This window comes from Mobula birostris, chromosome 3, assembly GCF_030028105.1.
Source record: "Mobula birostris isolate sMobBir1 chromosome 3, sMobBir1.hap1, whole genome shotgun sequence".
NCBI lineage: Eukaryota > Metazoa > Chordata > Chondrichthyes > Myliobatiformes > Myliobatidae > Mobula > Mobula birostris.
The window spans coordinates 170,958,244-170,980,774 of record NC_092372.1 but is presented as its reverse complement, the minus strand read 5'-3'; the positions used below and the strand labels follow the sequence as shown (position 1 = coordinate 170,980,774).

The 22,531-nt window shown below is 39.8% G+C and overlaps 1 protein-coding gene across 10 annotated transcripts in view; it reads right to left on the bottom strand.

Annotated features, from left to right (window-relative positions):
• Nucleotides 1-22,531, bottom strand: part of kat2b (K(lysine) acetyltransferase 2B) — a 115,077-nt gene that overhangs the window by 18,903 nt on the left and 73,643 nt on the right. For 4 of the 10 annotated variants that reach the window (XM_072253676.1, XM_072253669.1, XM_072253670.1 and 1 more), the window contains exons 7-13: nucleotides 14,126-14,229; nucleotides 11,725-11,847; nucleotides 11,118-11,254; nucleotides 9,568-9,821; nucleotides 8,476-8,553; nucleotides 7,022-7,148; nucleotides 6,062-6,172 (exon numbers count right to left, since the gene is read on the bottom strand). In XM_072253676.1, coding sequence (XP_072109777.1) covers nucleotides 6,062-6,172; nucleotides 7,022-7,148; nucleotides 8,476-8,553; nucleotides 9,568-9,821; nucleotides 11,118-11,254; nucleotides 11,725-11,847; nucleotides 14,126-14,229 — 934 coding nt within the window. Of the gene's footprint in view, nucleotides 1-4,017; nucleotides 5,752-6,061; nucleotides 6,173-7,021; nucleotides 7,149-8,475; nucleotides 8,554-9,567; nucleotides 9,822-11,117; nucleotides 11,255-11,724; nucleotides 11,848-14,125; nucleotides 14,230-22,531 lie in introns of all 10 variants that reach the window. The other 6 variants (XM_072253672.1, XM_072253673.1, XM_072253674.1 and 3 more) reach the window with 4 other exon arrangements.

The following is a 22,531-nucleotide window of genomic DNA, read 5'->3' as shown; positions in this document are numbered from 1 at the left end:
GCTCTTAATAAAGGCTGGCAGTGATAATGAAATGCATCACGGCCTCAGTGTGCTAGCCTTCAGTTACTAACCACCTGAACAAAAGTTCAACAATAGGACCTCAAACTCAAAACAAAATCATTCCCTACCAAGCATCAGTGATCACCCCCAACCCCCTGCCCTTACTATATGGTTATGAGTCACGGACCATCTAAAGCAGGAACCTCAAAGCACAAAAAAAAACCCAATGAATCCTTCAAATCTACTGCCAGAGTAGGTAAACCAATGTCAACACACTCTCCCATTCCAATGTCTCCAGCACTGAGACCAACATTACACCTAATCAGTTACTTTGGGCAGACCACATTATTTACCTGCCTCACACCACACTGCAGGAATGTATACTTTACTTTGAGCTCCATTATGGTAAGAGATTGTCAGGTGTACAGAGGAATCAAGTTAAAGGTTTTGTCAAAGCTTCTCTTGAACAAAAAATTTAACATAGCTAACACAATTCTGGGAACCCTATGACCAGATAAAATGAGTTAGAATCTGGGACTGCATGGAGCAAACAAAAGCTCAGCACATGCAGCAGATGAGATGTACCACTTCACAAACTACCCCAACTCCCTTCTCATCAAACAACTCCTCCCCACCTCTGGTGGAATTTGTGGTCCCTGTGGTTTATCAGACTCCTCAAAACCCACAGAATTGTTTTGGAAACAAGTCACCCTCAACATGGAGGGGCTGCTCATAGAAGATAGAAGTGGGTGTGAGAATCTTATCGTACTGTAAACTCTTTTCTTATCCTAATACATTTTCTAGGATGTATTTCTATACCAGATTCTCACCCTTAAATTAATTAAATTCTGCACAAGTGTTACATCTGTAAGTACTACCACATTTTAAAATTACCTTCTCAATTTTAGCAAACAACCTTAATCATTTTCAACCTTGCTTTACTTTGCAAAATGATCACTGAAATTTTAGCCTCCCACACACAAGGAAATCATACCCACAAACCCCCTTTTAAATCCTTCTGACCAACTTTCCATATCTGCCACAGTGGTGAACTAGATCTGATGAAAACCAAGAATAAGATTCTACCTAACTGAGGTCAAAGATTCTCTGCTCATTCTGCTGCAGTTTTTGATGTGTTTGACTACAAATGCTCCTCCATCATGGCCAGCTGGCTTACCCACAAAGACTTCATTTCCTGCCTCTAAACCACTGTTTACCCCGACCTATTTTTCCTCCACATAGTACTCTGTCGTAGATCACTTTAAGGCGGGGGTTCCCGCCATTTTTTTATGTCATGGACCAATACTATTAAGTAAGGGGTATGTGGACCACAGGTTGGAAAACCCTGCTTTAAGGTATGGCATTAGAATCCATGTTACAGCTAACATCACTCACCTCTATCTAATTATCACCTCTCTTCATTTCTTACTGGGTGTTGGATAGAAAATTGGTTGATAGACAAGCAACAGAGATTGGGACTCAGTGGGACTTTCTCAGGGTATCAAGCAATGACCAGTGGGGAACTCGGGATCAGTTCTCGGGCCCCAGCTAATCAAGACATACATCAGTGATGGGATGAAGGGACAGGATATGATGTGTCCAAGTTTGCAAAAAACACAAACTGAATCAGAGTTTGCTGATGACACCACTGTTGTGGGCTGTATCAAAGGTGGTGCTAAATCAGCATACAGGATGGAGACTGAAAGTTTGACTGAGTGATGTGACAACAGCCACCACTCACTCAATGTCAATATGACCAAGGAGTATTTTGTAGACTTCAAGAGAGGGAAACCAGAATTCCACGAACCAATACACATCGGAGGCTCAGAAGTGGAAAGGGTCAGGAGTGAGATACACCAACTAGTGGAGTGGTGCCGCAGCAACAACCTGGCACTCAACATCAGTAGACGAAAGAGCTGATTGTGGACTTCAGGAAGGGCAAGACGAAGGAATACATACCAATCCCTCTATGAGATCAGAAGTGGAGAAAGTGAGCAGCTTCAAGTTCCTGGGTGTCAAGATCTCTGAGGATCTAATCTGGTCCCAACATATCAATGCAGTTATAAAGAAGGCAAGACAGCATCTATACTTCATTAGGAGTTTGAAGAGATTTGGCATGTCAACAAATACACTCAAAAACTTCTATAATTGTACTGTGGAGAGCATTCTGACAGGCTCCATCACTGTCTGGTATGGGAGGCGGGGGCTGCTACTGCACAGGACCGAAAGAAGCTGCAGAGGGTTGTAAATCTAGTCAGCTCCATCTTGGGTACTAGCCTACAAAGTATCCAGGACATCTTCAGGGAGCGGTGTCTCTGAAAGGCAGTGTCCATTATGAAGGACCTCCAGCACCCAGGGCATGCCCTTTTCTCACTGTTACCATCAGGTAGGAGGTACAGAAGCTTGAAGGCACACACTCAGCGATTCAGGAACAGCTTCTTCCCCTCTGCCATCCAATTCCTAAATGGACATTGACTCTCTGGACACTACCTCACTTTTAAAAAAAATATACAGTATTTCTGTTTTTGCACGTTTTAAAAAATCTATTCAATATATGTAATTGAGTTACTTGTTCATTTATTATTATTTTTATTTCATTATTATTATTTTTTTCTCTGCTAGATTATGTATTGCATTGAACTGCTGCTGCTACGTTAACAAATTTCATGTCACATGCCATTGACTATAAACCTGATTCTGAACTTTAAATTCCTGGATGTCACCATCTCAGAGGACCTGTCCTGGACCCATCATATAAATATAATCGCGAAGAAAGCACAACAGCACCTCTACTCCTCAGGAGTCGGCGAGGATTCGGCATATTATCAAAACCCTTGGCAAACTTCTATAGATGTGTGGTGGGAAGTGTGCTGACTGGCTGCATTACGAGCTGGTGAGGGAATATCAATGCCTTTGAGCGGCAGATCCTACAAAAGGTGGTGGTTTTGGCCTAGTGCATCATGGGTAAAGCCTCCCAACCTTTGAGCACATCTACATGAAACGTTGCTAGAGAAAATCAAAGATCCTCACCATCTAGGCCATGCTCTTTTCTCGCTGCTGCCACCAGGTAGAAGGTACAGGTACCTCAGGACCTACACCACCAGGTTCAAGAATACTCACCACCCCTCAACCATCAGGCTCTTGAACAAACGGGGACAACTACACTTAGCAACTCACACAAAATGCCAGAACTCAGCAGGCCAGGCAGCACCTATGGAAAAGAGTAGAGTTGACATTTCAGGCCGAGACCCTTTATCGGAACCGTTCTGATGAATGGTCTTGGCCCAAAACGTTGGCTCTTTACTCTTTTCCATTGATGTTGCCTGGCCTGCTGATTTCCTCCAGCATCTTGTGCGTGTTGCTTGGATTTCTAGCCTCTGCAGACTTTCTCTTGTTTTTTTACTATGCTCATTCTATTTCTGGTGTTCCCACAACCAATGGCCTCACTTTAAGGATTCTTTTTCTTGTTATTTCATGCTCATTTCATAATCATTATTTATTGCTATTTATTTATATTTTCACGTGCACAGTTTGTTGTTCATTGATCTTGTTAAAAGTTACTGTTCTATAGGTTTGCTAAGTATTCCCACAGGAAAAAGACTCTCAGGGTTGTATGTGGTGACATTTATGTACTCTGACAATAAATTTTACTTTGAACTTTGAGCTGTGAGGAGGATGCAAAAAAACTTCAAAGTGATTTAGACATGGTGAATGAGTAGGCAAATATATGGCAGGTGGAATATAATGTGGATAAATGTGAGGTTTCTCTAATTCAGTAGGAAAGGCAGAGCATTAATTAAATGGCGACAGATTGGATTGGGAAATGTTAATGTACAGAGGAACCTGATCATTCTTGTACATCAGTCACCGAAAGCAAACATGCAGATGCAGCAAGCAATTACGAAGGCCTTCACTGCAAAAGGTTTTGAGTACAGCGGCAAGGATATCTAATTATAATTCTACAGAATATTGGTGAGACCACACTAGGAGTGATGAGCGTCTATTTGGTCTCCTTACCTAAGAAAGGATATACTTGCAATAGAGGGATGGCAGCGAAAGTTCAGCAGACTCTTTCTTGGAATGCAGGACTGTTGTATAAGGAGAGAAGGGGTCGGCTAGTTCTATGTTCACTAGGGTTCAGAAGAGTGAGGGAGGATAATATTGAAACAGAATTCTGACAAGGTGAGACTGGTTGGATGTGGGGAGGATGACCTTTCAGTCTGAGGTTCTGGAACAGAAGGTCACAGCCTCAAGATACTAGGTGAGGCAGTTAAGGCAGAGAAGAGAAATTTCCTTACACAGCAGTAGGGTGGAAATCTAGGGAATTCTCTATCACAGGAGGCAGAGGAGGCCAAATCTCTGAAAATATTTAAGAAAGAGGAAGAAAGCTTTTGATATACAGAAGACATCAGAGGGTACGGGAAGAGGGTGACAAAATGGTAATAAGACCAATCATAATTATACTGAATGGCAGAGCAAGCTTAAAGGCCTAGATGACCTAATTCTACTCCTCCTTTCTAGCTTTCAGCTCCCCCACAGCCTGACTTATAAGATGCCTATTTGCTTGACTTGACAAGCAGAAATTTTGCTCAGTTTTGGAAGACCAACGCTGTTGCCTTTAGTGCCGATCACAAGCTCTATCCCACCCTGAACACCAGTTCTATTCCTCTCGCTGGCACCTGTTTGTCTTGAAATACAAAGTTTGCAACCTCCATGTCATACTTGGTTCCAAGGACAATTTCGGATTACATTTCCATGTTACTTTACTGACAAACTAGACAGTGTAAGGTAGGACACCAGAGTTTTATATGACCTCAAATTTATAGAGTGTGAAGTATTACTTGTTCTACTCTCTATAATCTTGAGGTCAACTAAAATTCTGGTGTCCCCATTTACACTATGCTCTCCACCAATCATAATTCAGCAACATCTCTTTTGTAGAGTTCTCTTTCTTGTTTTCATTTCCCTCTGTACTCTCATCCTTTCCCTCTCTAACGTCTCCTACCCATAAACCACCAAAATATTTTGATACTACAATACTGGTTTTACAATCTGCCCTACTTTTATCTGTTCCACCTTTAAAAAAAACTGCCAAGGCCCACGTTCTTTCACTTCCTAGAGGTCACTTCTTCTTCTGAGTCACTTCCTAAGAGGCATCTCTCTGGCTAACCTATTGGTCATCTGATGGAAGATTTTCAGTGTCAGTTTTCTAGTTCAGTTTCAGTCCTTGGCTCAAAATGCTCCTGTAAAGCACATTGTGACATTGTCCTAGATTATCTAAATTGTACTTAATAATTGTAGTTTCTGTTTGTATTTAAAGCTACCCTGCAGTGAAATATGGTATCTCTGAAAGGTAAATATGTAAGACATTGAACTGGCATGGAATGAATGGGCCAAAGGCAGAACACCGAATCTGGTTGTCAGTGGAAGACCTAAGCCAGTTTGACAGTAGGGCCATATTACCAAGCTATTGACTGGCTAGATATTCCTCAGGGGAACTTCATTGCAATTCGGTTTCCCCAGGCTACCGCAATATTCTGTGGCATAAATCTCAAGCAGTCTTTTGGCAAGTGCAACAGATGAATGAAGAATGAGAGAAGATAGTGTGCTGGGGACGGGGAGTTGAGGGGGCTACAGGAAGGATTCGCTGCCAATAATATTTCAAAGGATGTGCATGTCTGCTTTCCTGGCCCAATAGTAATAATTCCACATGCAATTATGAGGATCCCACTTGCTTTTCTGTTTAAGACCCTAGAAAGAATCCGAGCAAGAGACAGATGTTAAGTTCACCACAGTGGCACAGTTTTATTAAGTTTGCTGTGAAACTGTCACTTAATAGTTTATATGAGACATTGATAAGTAGTTGTAATTTTAATTAATGATACTGCAAAAATAAATATTTTAAAAAATGGCAAACTGGAGTAACATTGCACAGAAATCAATTAAAAACTCCTTTTGAAACATGGATTTTTCACGAATATTCATATATGCATAAAATGCATATTGCAAGATATACAATACTGAGATCCCCTAAGAAAATAAAAATCATGAAAGTACCTACCTGTTTTTTAAAATAGCCGATTGCATATTCATCTGCATAAGTGAGGAAGTTTAGAATGTTATGTTTTATGTGATATTCCTTGAGGTGATTCATTAGATGAGTTCCATAACCCTACAGAATAAACATTTGATCATGTGGTAAAGAGCAAAATTATGTCCTTCTTTTGCAAAATAGTAATTTACAGTGCCATTGCACTTTCTGTGTACTGAAACATAACTCAAACACACAATCTAATATTTCTACAGCTAATTTTTAAAGATGGCATAACAAGGTAAAGAATGTGGCTCATTAATTTAATGTCACATACTTACACTAGCCTGCACTTTTCTGTAGCAGCGCTGGTTGCTCAGTTTCTCAGTCAGCTTTTGACCTAACCATTCAAAGTTATCTGATCACACCTTGGAGGGCATGAAATACTAAGCAAGTCTCACCACCTTGTCTTGCACAGGAGTGGGTGAGGGCAGGGATGGGGGCAGATTAGCCGAAGTTCTTGCTTACAAATATTAATCCAGTGATCCCTTTTGGAAATTTCACCCATAGGGTGAAGACAAATTATTAATCTGATTGGAAGCAGAGGAGGTAAATACAACAGGTATTCTAATTGTCAGCACTTGACTACTGGGGTCTGTGCAAGAATATGTGTTAGGACCATGACTATTCATTGTATTATGAAGAGATTTCTCTAAATTAGTAGCCAACACAGTGGCAATTAGTTTCAATACATGGAAATTAGTGGCCATTCTCTTTCTATTTAAAACTGGATTGTCTGGAGGAAGTTGGCATGAGCTCAATGAGTCAACTGGCATTTGTTTCTGCTGCAACGGGCACTGATCAAACAGAACATGAATTAAATGATCCCAGCTCCATGACCAGCAAAACAAATCTATCATTAGCATTAGAGAACATTTATTCTATCTCACACTGATAAATGAAATAGTAATTTTTAAATTTCACACCTACCTTGACTTGTTCATTAGAAGTCACAGCACAAAACACAATCTCTGTAAAATCTTGTGTTGCAAACATCCGGAAACAGATACCACCAATGACACGACCATCTTTGATCAAAGCAAGGGTCTTGTGTTTGCTACAACAATATAATCAAATAAGAGTGGCTTCAAAATTCAACTATGATCAACCAATCTTTTTGCAGCAATACTCCTTTCAGTCAGTGATCAAGTTGTAAAAGATGCTCTGATATTTATTTCTTAATGTTGATCAAAAAACGTCAACTTCAGGGATACACCTTAAAAGGTGCAGTCACAAGTAAATTAATTTTACAACAATAAATTGATCTTGGGATGCAAAACTATTAACTTCTGAGCTGCAACTTGCAACCAGTCTTACACTGGCAGTTTGTGTTCTGTCATCCTGAGATACTGTCTGTTTCCGCAAACCAAGCTGGAAATTACCTTCATAAGAGCTAAACAGAATTGACCTTTAAAGCAGATGATGGTGAACACATTTCACGTGATTAGTTTCATCTGATGACATGAATATATACTAACACATCCTATACAATCAAGAAAGGTCAATACGCCTCTACTTTCTGAGGAGCCTGAAGAGAGCTCATGACTTTCTACAGATTCGCAGTAGAGAACATCCTCACATGCCACATCACTGAATGGTACAGAAACTGCGTGGTACGAACAGAAAGGCTCTACAACCGGTAGTCAAAATTGCCTAATGCATGCCAGCACCAGATTACTGGCCATCAAGGAGATATATATATCAAAAAATGAAGGAACCCACCCACTCCACTCAAGGGCTGTTTGACCCACTCTCATCAGGCTACGTGTTCACACGCCAGAACCACCAGGCTCCAAAATGCTTCTCCCCCCAAACAGTAAGGGTGATCAATACCTCCACCCACTAACACATCCCAACACACCCCTTCACTGCCACTATTTTATCATTTCCTGTCAGCCACCTTACATAGGACCAGGCACTCCTGTGCCTAGCACCACTTTATGGCCATACAATCAACGTATACACAGTGCCTTGTGAAAGTAATCATCCCCAACCCTTTGTTCACATAAATGAGTATTATAACCAGAGATTTTGATCAACTTAACTGAGAATTCTTATTTCTGAACCAAATGGTCTTTTATCACATTAGAGCCCAAAAAACAGGGAAAATTGTAAAGCATGGAAAACTAAGAATTCAAAAACTGAAATACATGCCAGTTCAAACGTACCCATCTCCATCTCCCTTGCTCAGTACTTAGTTGAACCATGTCTTGCAAATATTACAACCAGTAGTTTTTTTTTGGATAAGTCTCAATTCCTCCTTGCAAAATTTATTTTTTAGTATGTTGCACTGCACAAGATTTTAAGCATCATGCAACAGAATTGTTAAACATAATTGTATACCTTGTGTGCACACAGCACTTGTATGAATACCAGGATCTTACCTGTGCATATGAACCACATAGAAATGAAGACTACAGGATGTGCAGTGTTCAGTCCTGCTCCAAAAGCATTCACATTTCCTTACAACACAGAGGGAGATCATTCAGTCCATCAAATTCCCCATCAGTCTCATTCTCCCACCTGTCTCTCTCTGACCTATCTTCCCTCACATCCTTTAGCCACTCACTGTTTCTATTACCACTCACCATCACTACGGCCAATTAGCATGTCCTTAGGCGTTGTGAGAAATCCAAACCACCCAGGGAAAACCCATGTGGTCATGCAGCCCATGCAAACTCCACACCAAGGTCACTACGAACATGGAGTTGTGTAGCAGCAGCACCATTTGTTACATACCAATGTGCATCCTTGCCTGGATGGTGGCCAATGACCCTGTAGTAAAAATGTCCTAAGGATACATCCACCTACCTTCCTTAAGAGAAGTTCTCTGCTAAAGAGTAAAGAACCCCGGAGCAAAGTCTCCACTCCCTGTTGCTGCCCTGCAACACTTACCTTTCTCCAGCATGACCCAGTCCACCCCCTGATCTCCAGACCAACTCTCCCACTTTTTGTTGGCCCCCTCCAATCTTTCCTGTTCCTCTAATCATCTCACCTAACCCACTCCTATCCCCATCCCAGGGCTTTTTAATCTTAGCACCTTCTGCACCCTCACTCACAAATCTTCTTTCCAAACTATCTGGTCTTCTCTGCTCATCTCTTAACCCTGAAACTCTTCTTTGATCATTACCAATCACTTTCCCATCCTCTGAACATCTTCCCCCTGCATTCTTTCATTCACCTTTCAGTCTTATTCCATCCAATGTCCTACACACTATGCCTCCTGCAATGTTTTCCTCACCAATCTCTTCATTATACTATCATGAGTAGAGGCAAAGGAAAAGCTGAAGATATGATGTGATTGTGAAGTGCACAGCTGGGAATTGCCAGTTTTAACACATGCAAGGCTTTGGGTATCATAGACCCTGCTGCCATGCTCTAAACTAGCTGAGTTGCCTCCATGCACTTAAATATTAACAGCCCATGTATTCACACTAATAACGCTACAAGCTAGGCAAAACAAAAACTGCACTCACGGGTCAAAGACAAGGCGGGTGATGTATTCCTTGGGCATCCTTGGTAACTGATGGGAAAAAACATTCTGTAGGCCAACGAGCCACATCATCATTTTTTTGTTTGGCTTTTGGGTCAGTGAGTTTCCTACAACATGGAATTCGATTACACCCCTTCTTTCTTCAAGCCTTGCCGCCTCATCTCTGGCCGCGTGTGCAGATAGTAAGCTAGTCTTGAAATACAGAACAGACGTCGGTTTCCCGTTACATCTTGTTGGCTTCGAACAAATTAAAGTTTAATAAAACTCCATTTTTTCTGCAGTAAAATAAAGCATCATTTGACTATAACATACATTGAACAAAGTGGAAATCATAACTAAATTAGGAGTTATATTTCGGATGGTGTATATAGACCACTTGAAACCCAAAACCTAATAAACTACAATTTGCTGTTTCAAATTACATGGGAAAAAAGTTGCAATGATACTTACCTTAATGTTTTCAATTTACAATGCTTAAGCTACAATGAAACAATGGTAAATCAAGACATTGAGACTCTAGATAGTCAGGCTCAGTGAAAAGTAGTAGTCAGCTTCCAGGGATAGAGAATAAGAGTGGGGACCAAAGACAATTTATCTGGAGGAAACTTCTACCTTTCCAGCATTGGATATCAGATAAACAGCCCAACAATTTTCAAGTAGAGCAGCCATCAAGGAGATGGCAGCAAGATGGAACTGGATGTTGTCTTCATACTGACAACGTTTTTTGGATAATATTGTCGAAGACTTTTGTAAAGAAACTTTACTTATTAATCAGATCTGAGGTAGCAACAATTTTGAGGGGTTATATAAGAGAGCCAATACATTGCAAGGACTTAACAGCTTTAGCCCTCTACATCTATCACAGCATCAAGTACCTATCTATACTGATCCCATATCCTGGCATTTAATTTCTATGCTGTGGTGTTTCAAGTATTCAAATTCTGTAATTGTAGCTACCTCCAGCATCCCCCTCTGGCAGTACATTCTAAATTTCATCCAACTTTTCTTTGAGGTGAAAGAATTCTCCCTCAAGTATCTTACATGTGTCCCATACATTACAGTAACATTCTACCTCTACCAAGGGAAATGTTTCTTAACATCTAGAGCCCTTTTATACTATTCCCTAGCTAGAAAGCAAATATCTTCTTCACTTACTTACCTGTACTGGTGCCTTCAGGAATCCTTGGACATGCAGTCTAATGACTTTCTATTCCACAGTACACCCCTATGGTCCTACCATTCCTTGTTTACATACTAGTCATATAGGACTTCTCAATATCAACATTCCATTTTTTTCAGGATTAAGTTCCTTCTGCCATTTCTCTGGCCATTTTACAACTTGTGAATATAATTCCCTTTTTTAAAAAAAATTAGCCATTTATGAAGACTAACAGAAGTTTAACAGAAAATGGGTTAAACTTCTTTTTTTTAATAAGCAGAGACTGACAAAAAAGTACAGAGTAACAAAGGTGAACTGCAGGCCACATTAGCTTCCCACAAGAATTCAATACACATAGGATACGATGCCCTTACCTCTGGACCCAACATAGTAGCAGGATCTGTGATGGTTGACATTACTTCATTCACCAGTTCCATAGGGATATCTCCCAAAACCCTTTGCCTCTTAGCATCATCCATATTCAAAGATTCTGTAGGTTTTCTTTTCTCTCCTGATGAAATAATAAATTTGGTCAGAAATCAATGTTTTGAACTTAATAATAAACTTCTAAAGATTTTTCTAATCAAATAACAATAATGTCAAACTATAGCTATACTTGCAACACAGTAAACTTTTATTACGCTCCCGATATACAAGGCATGAAAATAGTCCATCATTTTGGATTAATGGTACTGGTGATAAAAACTTACTCAAATATTACCTGGGAATATACTACCTGTTTTTTTATCCAAGAAGATGGATTTCATGAGTTATCAAGGAACCAATGAATTATTGGTTTAATAATCTTTACTGGTAAGCTCTCACCAATCTGAACACAAACTGTTCAAAAGATGCTATATGGTGATATGTACAAAATATTGAAGCCTCCTTTCAGAAATACACAATAGGTTTTGTAATATTGAGCTTTTGCCAGGCTTCAGCAAGAACATCTCTACTGTTAAGTTTTACCAATTGTCTTACCCAATATTTGTTCAGAGCCAGAAGTCACTTTCTTCCTCCAGATAGGACTCAAACCTCCAGAGTTGGTTTGATCAGTACTGCCAGAAATTGGGCTTGATTCATACCCAAATTGCTTGGTGGGAGCTAAAATTCAAATACATGAAAAATCCAAAATAATTAAATAATGGTATAACAACATGCTCACAAACCCGTATAACTTACCCATATTTGTCATACAGAAATTAGCTGGATAGCAAACTGGGCATCAAGCATTCTTGCCTTCATTTTTGGGAGATTCAGTAAAATAGCTGGCAAGTCATGTTGCAGCTACAGTGCCTTGAAAAAGTATTCAGTTTCCAACCTTTTGTTCACATAAGTGAGTATTACAACCGGGGATTTTGATCAATTTAACTGAGAATATTTATCTGTGAACCACATTCTCTTTTCTGTTCAAATAATAGAGAAAATTGAAAAGCATGAATAACTAAACATACAAAAACTGCTATGTCAGCAATTCAAGAGTATTTCGCCCCCTTTGTTCAGTACTTAGTTGAACCAGTCAGGATTTGCAGAATGTGATGGGGTAAAATTTACCCATTCCTCCTTGCAAAATTGCTCAAGGTGTGCCAGCTTATTTAGGGAGCAGTGGTGGACAGCAATCTTGAGGTCTTGCCAGAGATGTTTGATCAGGTTGTCAGGACTTCGACTGGGTCAGTCAAGGACATCGCCATACTTTACAATAGGGACATTGTTGGCTGGCTAATGTGCAGTATTAGATTTATGCCAGATGTACCATTTAATATTGAGGCCAAAAGGCCTTCTTCCACATCTTTACAGTATCTTTTATGTGGTCTTCGCAAAGTCTTTATGGGCAAGGATATGCCTTTTTTTTAAAGTCAGGGCTTCTTCCTTGCCACTCTCCCATAAATACCCTTTTTGTGCAAGGCTTTAAAGATTGTGGAGCCAAGAACATCACCTCCAGTTGCAGCCACTGACATCTGCAGCTCACTCAGAGTGACTGTTGGTGTCACAGTAGCCTCTCATACACGTGCCATTCTTCTCTGGTGACAAGTTTAGAGGGGCAGCCTGACTTAGGCATTGTGGCTGTGGTTCTCTGGTGACAAATTTAGAGGGGCAGCCTGACTTAGGCATTGTGGCTGTGGTTTCATATTTTTCCACTTTTTCATGATGGACTGCACTGAGTTCCAACGTACATTCAGTGCCTTTGAGATGTTCTTGTACCCTTCTCCACATTTGTGCTTCTCTATTATCATTTCCCTCCCTTGCCTTGAATGCTCTTTTATCTTCATTTTGGTTTGGTCTGTTGAAAATCTACCATACTGTTGGATGTAAGGGGCTATTTATTCTTTCGAATTCATTGATAACAGGTGATTTTCCAATTTTCCACAAACTGAGTGAGGAAAATTAGCATAGTAATTTCAAAGGGGATGAATACTTTTTCAGCCTCACAATTTTGGTTTTTAATTCTTAGAAAATTGATAGATAGGTTTTGGAATTTTTCTTTGATTTGACGTGATGTACAAGGTTTTGATGATTAGCACAAAAAATCCTACTTCAATATAATGAGACAGTAAAATGTGTAAATAATTGTGGGGGACTGAATACCTTTAAGGGATAATATATAAATCTTTCATTGGGCCTCATTTGGAGTATGTATGCAGTTCTGGTCACCAGACCATAAAAAGGACATGGAGGCTTTGGAAAGGGTGCAGAGGTGAGCTAGATTAGAGTGTATGAGCTCTCAGGAGAGGTTGGACAGACTCAGGAGGTTTTCTCTAGAATGTCAGAGACTGACTTAATATAAATGTACAAAATTACGACAGCCATAGACAGGGTGGATAATCAGTCTATTTTCCTGGGTGAAAACATCAAATACTAGAGGAGGTAGGCTTAATGCAAGAGAGGAAAAGTTTAACAGAGATTTACAAGACAAGAATTTTTAAAAACATGATAATCTATAATAAGCTGCTGCAATTTAGGTTTACATTGCACACCTGCATGTACCATTTGTATGCACTTTTATGAAAATAAATTTGACTTTGACACAATGAGAGGCAGGTGCCTGGAAGGTGCTGTTCAGACGGTGGTGGAACCAGAAGTGATAGTGTCTTTTAGGAGGCAGTTAGACAAGCACATGATTCTCACAAGTAGGAAATGGAAGAACATAGGCTGTGACAGGCTGATGGAATTAATTTAAATTGGCATCATGGCTGGCAAAGTCATCATGGACTAAAGGTTTTGTTCCTGTTTTCTACTGATCTATGATCCCAAAGCAACTAGATGTTCACAAGCTAAAAAGCCCAATGGATTTCAGAAATAATTTGCATTTTCTCTTTCAGGAAGTATTTTCTCATGTTCTGACTTCTCATTGAGTTTTCAAAAACTGCTGACCATTAGTTACCTGGCTGCATCCCTATTTGGATGTTACCGGATGACGCAGTGAAGTCTAAATCCCATATAGGAGAGTTGTGGCTATATACTTCTTCCTCCAACATGGAAAGGAATCTAGGATATAACAAAAGTGCAGAGGTATTTTCTTTGTTGTAAAATAGAACATAGAAATCTACAGCACATTACAGACCCTTCGACCCACAATGTTGTGCCAATCACGTAACCTACTCCTGAAACTGCACAGAATTACCCTACCGCATAGCCCTCTATTTTTCTAAGCTCCATGTACCTACCTAAGAGTCTCTTAAAAGACCCTGTTGTATCTGCCTCTACCACTCCCACTGGCAGTGCAGTCCAGGCACCCACCATTCTCTGTGTAAAAAACTTACCTCTGAATCCCCCTTGTACCTACTTCCAAGCACCTTATAACTATGCCCCCTCGTGTTAGCCATTTCAGCCCTGGGAAAAAGACTCTGGCTATCCACATGATCAATGCCTCTCATCATCTAATCCACCTCTATCAGGTCACCTCTCGTCTCCTGTTGCTCAAAGAAGAAAAGGCCAAATTCACTCAACATAAGGCATGCTTGTCAATCTCCTCTGCCCTCTCTCTATAGTATCCATATCCTTCCTGTAGTGAGGTGACCAGAACTGAACACAGTACTCCAAGTGGAGTCTAACTAAGTTCTTAATGTTAATATTCATCAGTAAAGACATTCTCATTTAACAATATGCAACCAATGTCTATACTTTCTCTTATCTGACCCTTTCTATTGTGCTGTCCTGTGAAAGGGAGGATTAAGACACTACCAGTACCAGGGGTGATTGATAAGTTTGTGGCCTAAGGTAGAAGGAGTCCATTTTAGAAAACCTAGCACATTTATTTTTCCTACATTTACACACTTAGTCCAGCAATCATGGAGCATATGGATCCTCTTTGTAGAAGTCGGCGTCTTGGAACTCCAGAAGTGGTCCACAGCAGGGGTGATTGATAAGTTCGTGACCTAAGGTAGAAGGAGACAAGTTAGTAACTTCAAACTTTCTGCATTTTCACTCAAAGAGTTGAACTGCACGTGCATGTAACGACAGCTGTATAACTCATCTCCTTCTACCTTAGGCCATGAACTTATCAATCACCCCTGCTGTGGACCACCTGGAGGTCCAAGACACTCTCGTTACATGCACGTGCAGTTCAACTCTTTGAGTGAAAATGCAGAAAGTTTGAAGCTAATAACTCATGTCCTTCTACCTTAGGCCACAAACTTATCAATCACTCCCGCTGTGGACTATTTCTACAAAGAAGGGATCCATATGCTCCACGACCGCTGGACTAAGTGTGTACATGTAGGAGGGGACTATGTTGAAAAATAAATGTGCTAGGTTTTCTAAAATTGACTCCTTCTACCTTAGTCCACAAACTTATCAATCACCCCTCGTAGCTCCACAGATGCAGGCTGCTTTTTGATGAATATGAAAAAAAAAAGTACTCTGCATTATTGGTTTTAAAATAGAAGGGGTCTTCAGGATTCTGGACATAACTCATATAGCAAATTACCATCAAGAAAATGATGACACATGAACATCAGTGCATTGGGATTAGCTGGCTTCAACATTAACATGGGAGATTAACAACTTTAACTTAAAAGTCATTAGGGTCTGGGAATTACTCAGCTATAACAGCTATTATTGCTTGGTTTGGTTATGACAGAAAACCCACACTTTAGATTAACTTGGGTTAAGTTTTCCATCAACAATGACTACTCTGTAGGAGCTGGCTTTGGCCTCTCCAAATATACTGACAATTCTATGACTATGAGTTGAAGCACTGCATCTAGAATGTATACAAGACAGTTTACCAGGTTTATCAAAAAACCTTAACAATGAAGTAACACTTTAACAATGTTAGAACATAGAAAACCTACAGCATAATACAGGCCCTTCGGCCCACAAAGCTGTGTCGAACATGTCTTTACCTTAGATTACTTAGGGTTATCCATAGCCCTCTATTTTTCTAAGCTCCATGTACCTATCCAGGAGTCTCTTAAAAGACCCTATCGTATCCACCTCCACCACCGTCGCCAGCAGCCCATTCCACACACTCACCACTCTCTACGTAAAAAACTTACCCTTGGCGTCTCCTCTGTACCTACTTCCAAGCACCTTAAAACTATGCCCTCTCGTGCTAGCCATTTCAGCCCTGCGAAAAAGCCTCTGACTATCGATATGATCAATGCCTCTCATCATCTTATACACCTCTATCAGGTCACCTCTCATCCTCCATCTTTCCAAGGAGAAAAGGCCAATCTCACTCAACCTATTCTCACAAGGCATGCTCCCCAATCCAGGCAACATCCTTGGAAACCTCCTCTGCACCCTTTCTATGGTTTCCACATCCTTCCTGTAGTGAGGCGACCAGAACTCAGCACAGTACTTCAAGTGGGATCCTACCAGGGTCCTATATAGCTGCAACATTTCCTCTTGGCTCCTAAACTCAATCCCATGATTGATGAAGGCCAATGCACCGTATCCCTTCTTAACCACAGAGTCAACCTGTGCAGCGGCTTTCAGTGTCCTATGGACTTGGACCCCAAAATCCGTCTGATCCTCTATTCTATACACTATATTCTGCCATCATACTTGACCTACCAAAATGAACCACTTCACACTTATCTGGGTTGAACTCCATCTGCCACTTCTCAGCCCAGTTTTGTATCCTGTCCACGTCCTGCTGTAACCTCTGACAACTCTCCACACTATCCACAACACCCCCACTCTTTGTGTCATCAGCAAATTTACTAACCCATCCCTCCACTTCCTCATCCAGGCCATTTATAAAAATCACGAAGAGAAGGGGTCCCAAAAAAGATCCCTGTGGCACACCACTGGTCACCGACCTCCATGCATAATATGAACGGTCTATAACCACAATTGCCTTCTGTGGGCAAGCCAGTTCTGGATCAACAAAGCAATGTCCCCTTGGATCCCATGCCTCCTTACTTTCTCAATAAGCCTTGCATGGGGTACCTTATCAAATGCCTTGCTGAAATCCATATGCACTACATCTACTGTTCTACCTTCATCAATGTGTTTAGTCACATACTCAAAAAATTCAATCAGGCTCGTAAGGCACAACCTGCCTTTGACAAAGCCATGCTGACTATTCCTAATCGTATTATGCCTCTCCAAATATTCATAAATCCTGCCTCTCAGGATTTTCTCCATCAACTTAACAACCACAGAAGTAAGACTCACTGGTCTATAATTTCTCGGGCTATCTCTACTCCCTTTCTTGAATAAGGGAACAACATCCGCAATCCTCCAATCCTCCGGAAATTCTCCTGTCCCCATTGATGCAAAGATCATCACCAGAGGCTCAGTAATCACCTCCCTCGCCTCCCACAGCAGCTTGGGGTACATCTCATCCAGTCCCGGTGACTTATCCAAATTAGTGCTTTCCAAAAGCTCCAGCACATCCCCTTTCTTAATATCTATGTGCTCAAGCTTTTCAGTCTGCTCTAAGTCATCCCTACAACTGCCAAGATCCTTTTCTGTAGTGAATATTGAAGCAAAGTATTCATTAAGTACCTCCGCTATCTCCTCTGGTTCCATACACACTTTTCCACTGTCACACTTGATTAGTCCTATTCTCTCACATCTTATCCTCTTGTAGAATGCCTTGGGGTTTTCCTTAATCCTGTCCACCAAGGCGTTCTCATGGCCCTTCCTGGCTCTCCTAATTTCATTCTTAAGCTCCTTCTTACTAGCCTTATGATCTTCTAGATCTCTATCATTACCAAGTTTATTGAGCCTTTCGTAAGCTTTTCTTTTCTTCTTGACTAGTTTTACAACAGCCTTTGTACACCATGGTTCCTGTACCCTACCATCCTTTCCCTGTCTCATTGGAGCATACCTATGCAGAAATCTACGCCAATATCCCCAAACATTTGCCACATTTCTTCCATACATTTCGCTGAGAACATCTGTACGCAATTTATGTTTCCAAGTTCCTGCCTGATAGCCACATATTTCCTCTTACTCCATTAAACGCTTTCCTAACTTGCCTGTTCCTATCCCTCTCCAATGCTACGGTAAAGGAAATAGAATTGTGATCACTATCTCCAAAATACTCTCCCACTGAGAGATCTGACACCTGACCAGGTTCATTTCCCAATACCAGATCAAGTACACCCTCTCCTCTTGTAGGCTTATCTACATATCGTGTCAAGAAACCTTCCTGAACACACCGAACAAACCCTACCCCATCTAAACCCCTCGATCTAGGGAGATCCCAATCGATATTTGGGAAATTAAAATCTCCCACCATGACAACCCTGTTATTATTACACCTTTCCAGAATCTGTCTCCCTATCTGCTCCTCGATGTCCCTGTTACTATTGGGTGTTCTATAAAAAACTCCCAGAAGAGTTATTGACCACTTCCACCTAACTTCTACCTACAGACTGACTTCCTCCTTTTCTGCAGCCGTGACACTATCTCTGATTAACAGTGCCATGCCCCCACCTCTTTTGTCTCCCTCCCTGTCCTTTATGAAACATCTAAAGCCTGGCACTCAAAGTGGCCATTCCTGCCCCTGAGCCATCAGTCTCTGGAATGGTGACAACATCATAGCTCCAAGTACTGAACCACGCTCTAAGCTCATCCTCTTTGTTCAGAATACTCCTTGTATTAAAATAGACACATCTCAAACCATCAGTCTGAGCGCATCCCTTCTCAATCACCTGCCTATCCTCCCTCTTGCACTGTCTCCAAGCTTTCTCTATTTGTGAGCCAACCGCCTCTTCCTCGTCTCTTTAGTTCGGTTCCCTCCCCCCAGCAATCCTAGTTTCAATTCTCCTCAATAGCCTTAGCAAACCTCCCCGCCAGGATATTGGTCCCCCTGGGATTCAAGTGCAATGTTCTGGTGGGAATATTTGAATCCCATTTATGTCATTGAGCTAGGCTTCCATACAAACTTAAATGGTGTCTACTTGTTCAATGTAGGAGTGATTTAGAATCCTGTAGGATGTTTCTGAATTTTAAATGATTTTCAAATAAATATAGCCAAACAGTCTCAAATCAATACAGCCACTACCTCCTACACTCATTGGCCTGTGACATAGCATATAAGGAAGAGTCCAGTGTACTATTTAACCCAGACATTAACCTGGCCTTTCCATCCTATACAGAAAAGCATTATAAACTTGATCTACATATAGAACTTCTTTTGTTATATGAATGTGTTGCGGAAGTGGTTGACTCCATAAAGTACAAATATAAACTGAAATATGGTTTACCTTTAATTGATCAGATTAAACTTTTGTTTACTAAATGGTCACCAATGTCTCTGTCATTGATCGGTCGGATCAATGCTATCAAGATGATTATTTTGTCTAAATTCTTACATGTATTTCAAATGGTGCCAATTTTTATTCCAAAATCCTTTTTTGATAATGTTGATTCCAAAATTTCCTCATATATATGGCAGAATAAAAATCCTAGGTTAGGTAAAAGACATTTACAGAAATCTAAAAAGGAGGGAGGTTTTGCTCTGCCGAATTTTAGATTTTACTATTGGGCGATTACCATTCGATATTGAAAATTTTGGTTCTGGGACTTGGACATAATTTCAAGTCCACATTCGGTAAATCTTGAATGTAATTCTTTACAAGGGTTTTCATTGGGTTCTATTTTAGGGACTTTGCTTCCCTTCACTCTTTCTAAATTGTATAAACAAATGGATAACCCAATAGTTAAATATATTTTACGTATACGGTTTCAATTTCGAAAATTTTTTGGGTTGAATCAATTTATTTTAGCAAGCCCTATTACATCTGATTTCCTTTTTCAACCTTCTACTATGGATCAAGCATATCTGGATTGGAAAATTAAAGGTATAGTTCGATTTTGTGATTTATTTTTGGAAAATTGTTTTATGTCCTTTGAACAATTATCTAATAAATATTTAATCTACCTAGATCTCACTTTTTTAGATATTTACAGGTTAGAAATTTTTAAAATACTGTTTCTTCTAACTTTCCAAATTTATATTCAATGGATATTTTGGAAAAAATTTTAGACTTAAATCCTTTTCAGAAAGGTGTTATAGCAATTAAAGACCGATTGGGAAAGAGAATTTAAGATTATTGTACCAATTGAAAAATGGGAAAAAATTCTTCAATTAGTTAATTCACCCTCTATATGTGCTAAACATGCATTGATACAGTTTAAAGTAGTGCATAGGGCTCAAATATCTAAAGATAAATTATCTCATTATTATTCTTATATAAATCCTATATGTGATAGATGTTACTCCGAGATAGCTTCTTTAACTCATATGTTTTGGTCATGTGCTTTGTTGAAAAAATACTGGAAAAATAATTTTTGATATTATCTCAACTGTTTTGAATATTGATTTACAACCTCACCCAATTACTGCCATTTTTAGGTTACCAATGATAGAATCAAGTCATTTAACCTCTTCAGCTCACCAGATGATTGCATTTCTTACATTAATGGCTAGAAGATCCATTTTGCTGAATTGGAAAGAGATTAATCCTCCCACCACATTTCATTGGTTCTCACAAACTATGTCGTGTTTAAATTTGGAAAAAATTAGAAGTGTTGTTTATGATCCCTCTATTAAATTCAAAAAGACTTGGAGGCCATTTATTCAACATTTTCATATGATGTAATTTGACCTTTTCCAAAGTTATTCTATTTCTTTGTAATATTTGATAAGAGGAATGGAGTCGTCGACACTAATGGTTCCTTTTTTTTTATGATGTTACATAACAGCCCATGTCTTTTTTTTAGTTTAGTTGATTAACACTGTTTAGGTTAGTTTTTGGGGGGGGGGGGGTTATATTTTTATATATTTTTTTCCTTTTTCATGATTGTTTTTTAGATTTTCTTTGTTTTATATTGTTCATCTGTATCCTGTATGATTGGGAGTTTTAACATTTAATTGTCAACTGGGCTTATATTTAACTATGTCAATTACAATAATATATTCCCAATAACTTTGTATCAATACTATGCTATGTTTATTATTATGAAACTAATAAAAAAATTGGAAAAGAAAGAAAGAAATATGATAACAGTCAAGATGATGTTAAGCTCATTCCTACAGCAACGAAACTAAATATGCAGGGACCAAGGTTTCCAAGATAGCATCACATGACCTCTCATATATTTACTCTGTTACAAATCCCAGGAACAGATATATCTTCCTCCAACTCTCTCCTCGATCATCCTGGTTGGTTGGATTTCTCACAAGTGTTTCCAACCTTACCTATCCAATCAGCACCAGATTGGTGACTGCATCCCTAACCGTAAAAACTCCAGAATCCTCCAAGAATGTGTGCTTAGTTCTCCTCCTTTCCTTTAAGTTACAACCTGCCCCTTGAAACGTCATCAGCAAACATAGAGTTGGTTTCCATTATGTACAACACTGGCACCTCAGTATAAATGTCCATCACCTCTCCCATCTTTAGTTTTACCTTGGCAATCAGATTACTTTCCCATCTATGAGCCATTATTTCATCTACTTAAACATAAGGAGAACTTGAAATTATTAAAACTAATACAGTCAAGAATTAATGGTGAAGGCAGAAGCAATGCTTTGTCCTTGGGTTTAGATGCACCTTGGAGCATATTGTGCTGGGGAAGATAGGAAGGCTTGCAAGAACCTCTGTTATATAAATCTGAAGTGTCTCTGAAAACCACTGTCAAATACTTGATAAAGTTTTGTAAAATTAATCTGATTAACACTAAAACCAAAGACAGGATGAGACATGGACAAGACCAATTAATATGATCGAGAAATAAACAAAAAGATATCTGTTTTGCTTGATCTCCATGTACATTAAAAGTATACAAGATAGGGAATCTGTGCTTGGGCAGAACAGTCTCAGGGATTTGCTGAGCTGCTCTTGAGATTAATTAGTACTAAAGCATCTTCTGAATATTTCAGATGTGTTGATTTTATTTTGCCTCTACATGGAGGAACTTAGAGTCATGAGCTTGCTGCTCTTCTTCTCGGCTGACAAAGTCATGGATATGTGACATGCTGGAAGGAAGTTTATTTTTCTATTTTGTCTGAGAGATACTGCATAGTAATAGGTTCCTCCAGCCCAATAAGCCCATGTTGCCCAATTACATCTACTAACCCATTCATCTTTGGAATGTGGGAGGAAAGCAGAGTACCTGGAGGAAACCCATGCAGTCACAGGGAGAACATACAAATTCCTTACAGACAGCGATGGGAAGTGACCTGGCTGGTGGTGGCACTGTAATAACCTTATTACAGTGCTACGCTGCTACTGTGTCGCCCCAATGCCTAACTACTCATCTGCCACTGGAGAAAGCTGCCTAAACCACTGATCAAATATGCTGGTTAAGATGTACATTTTCTCGA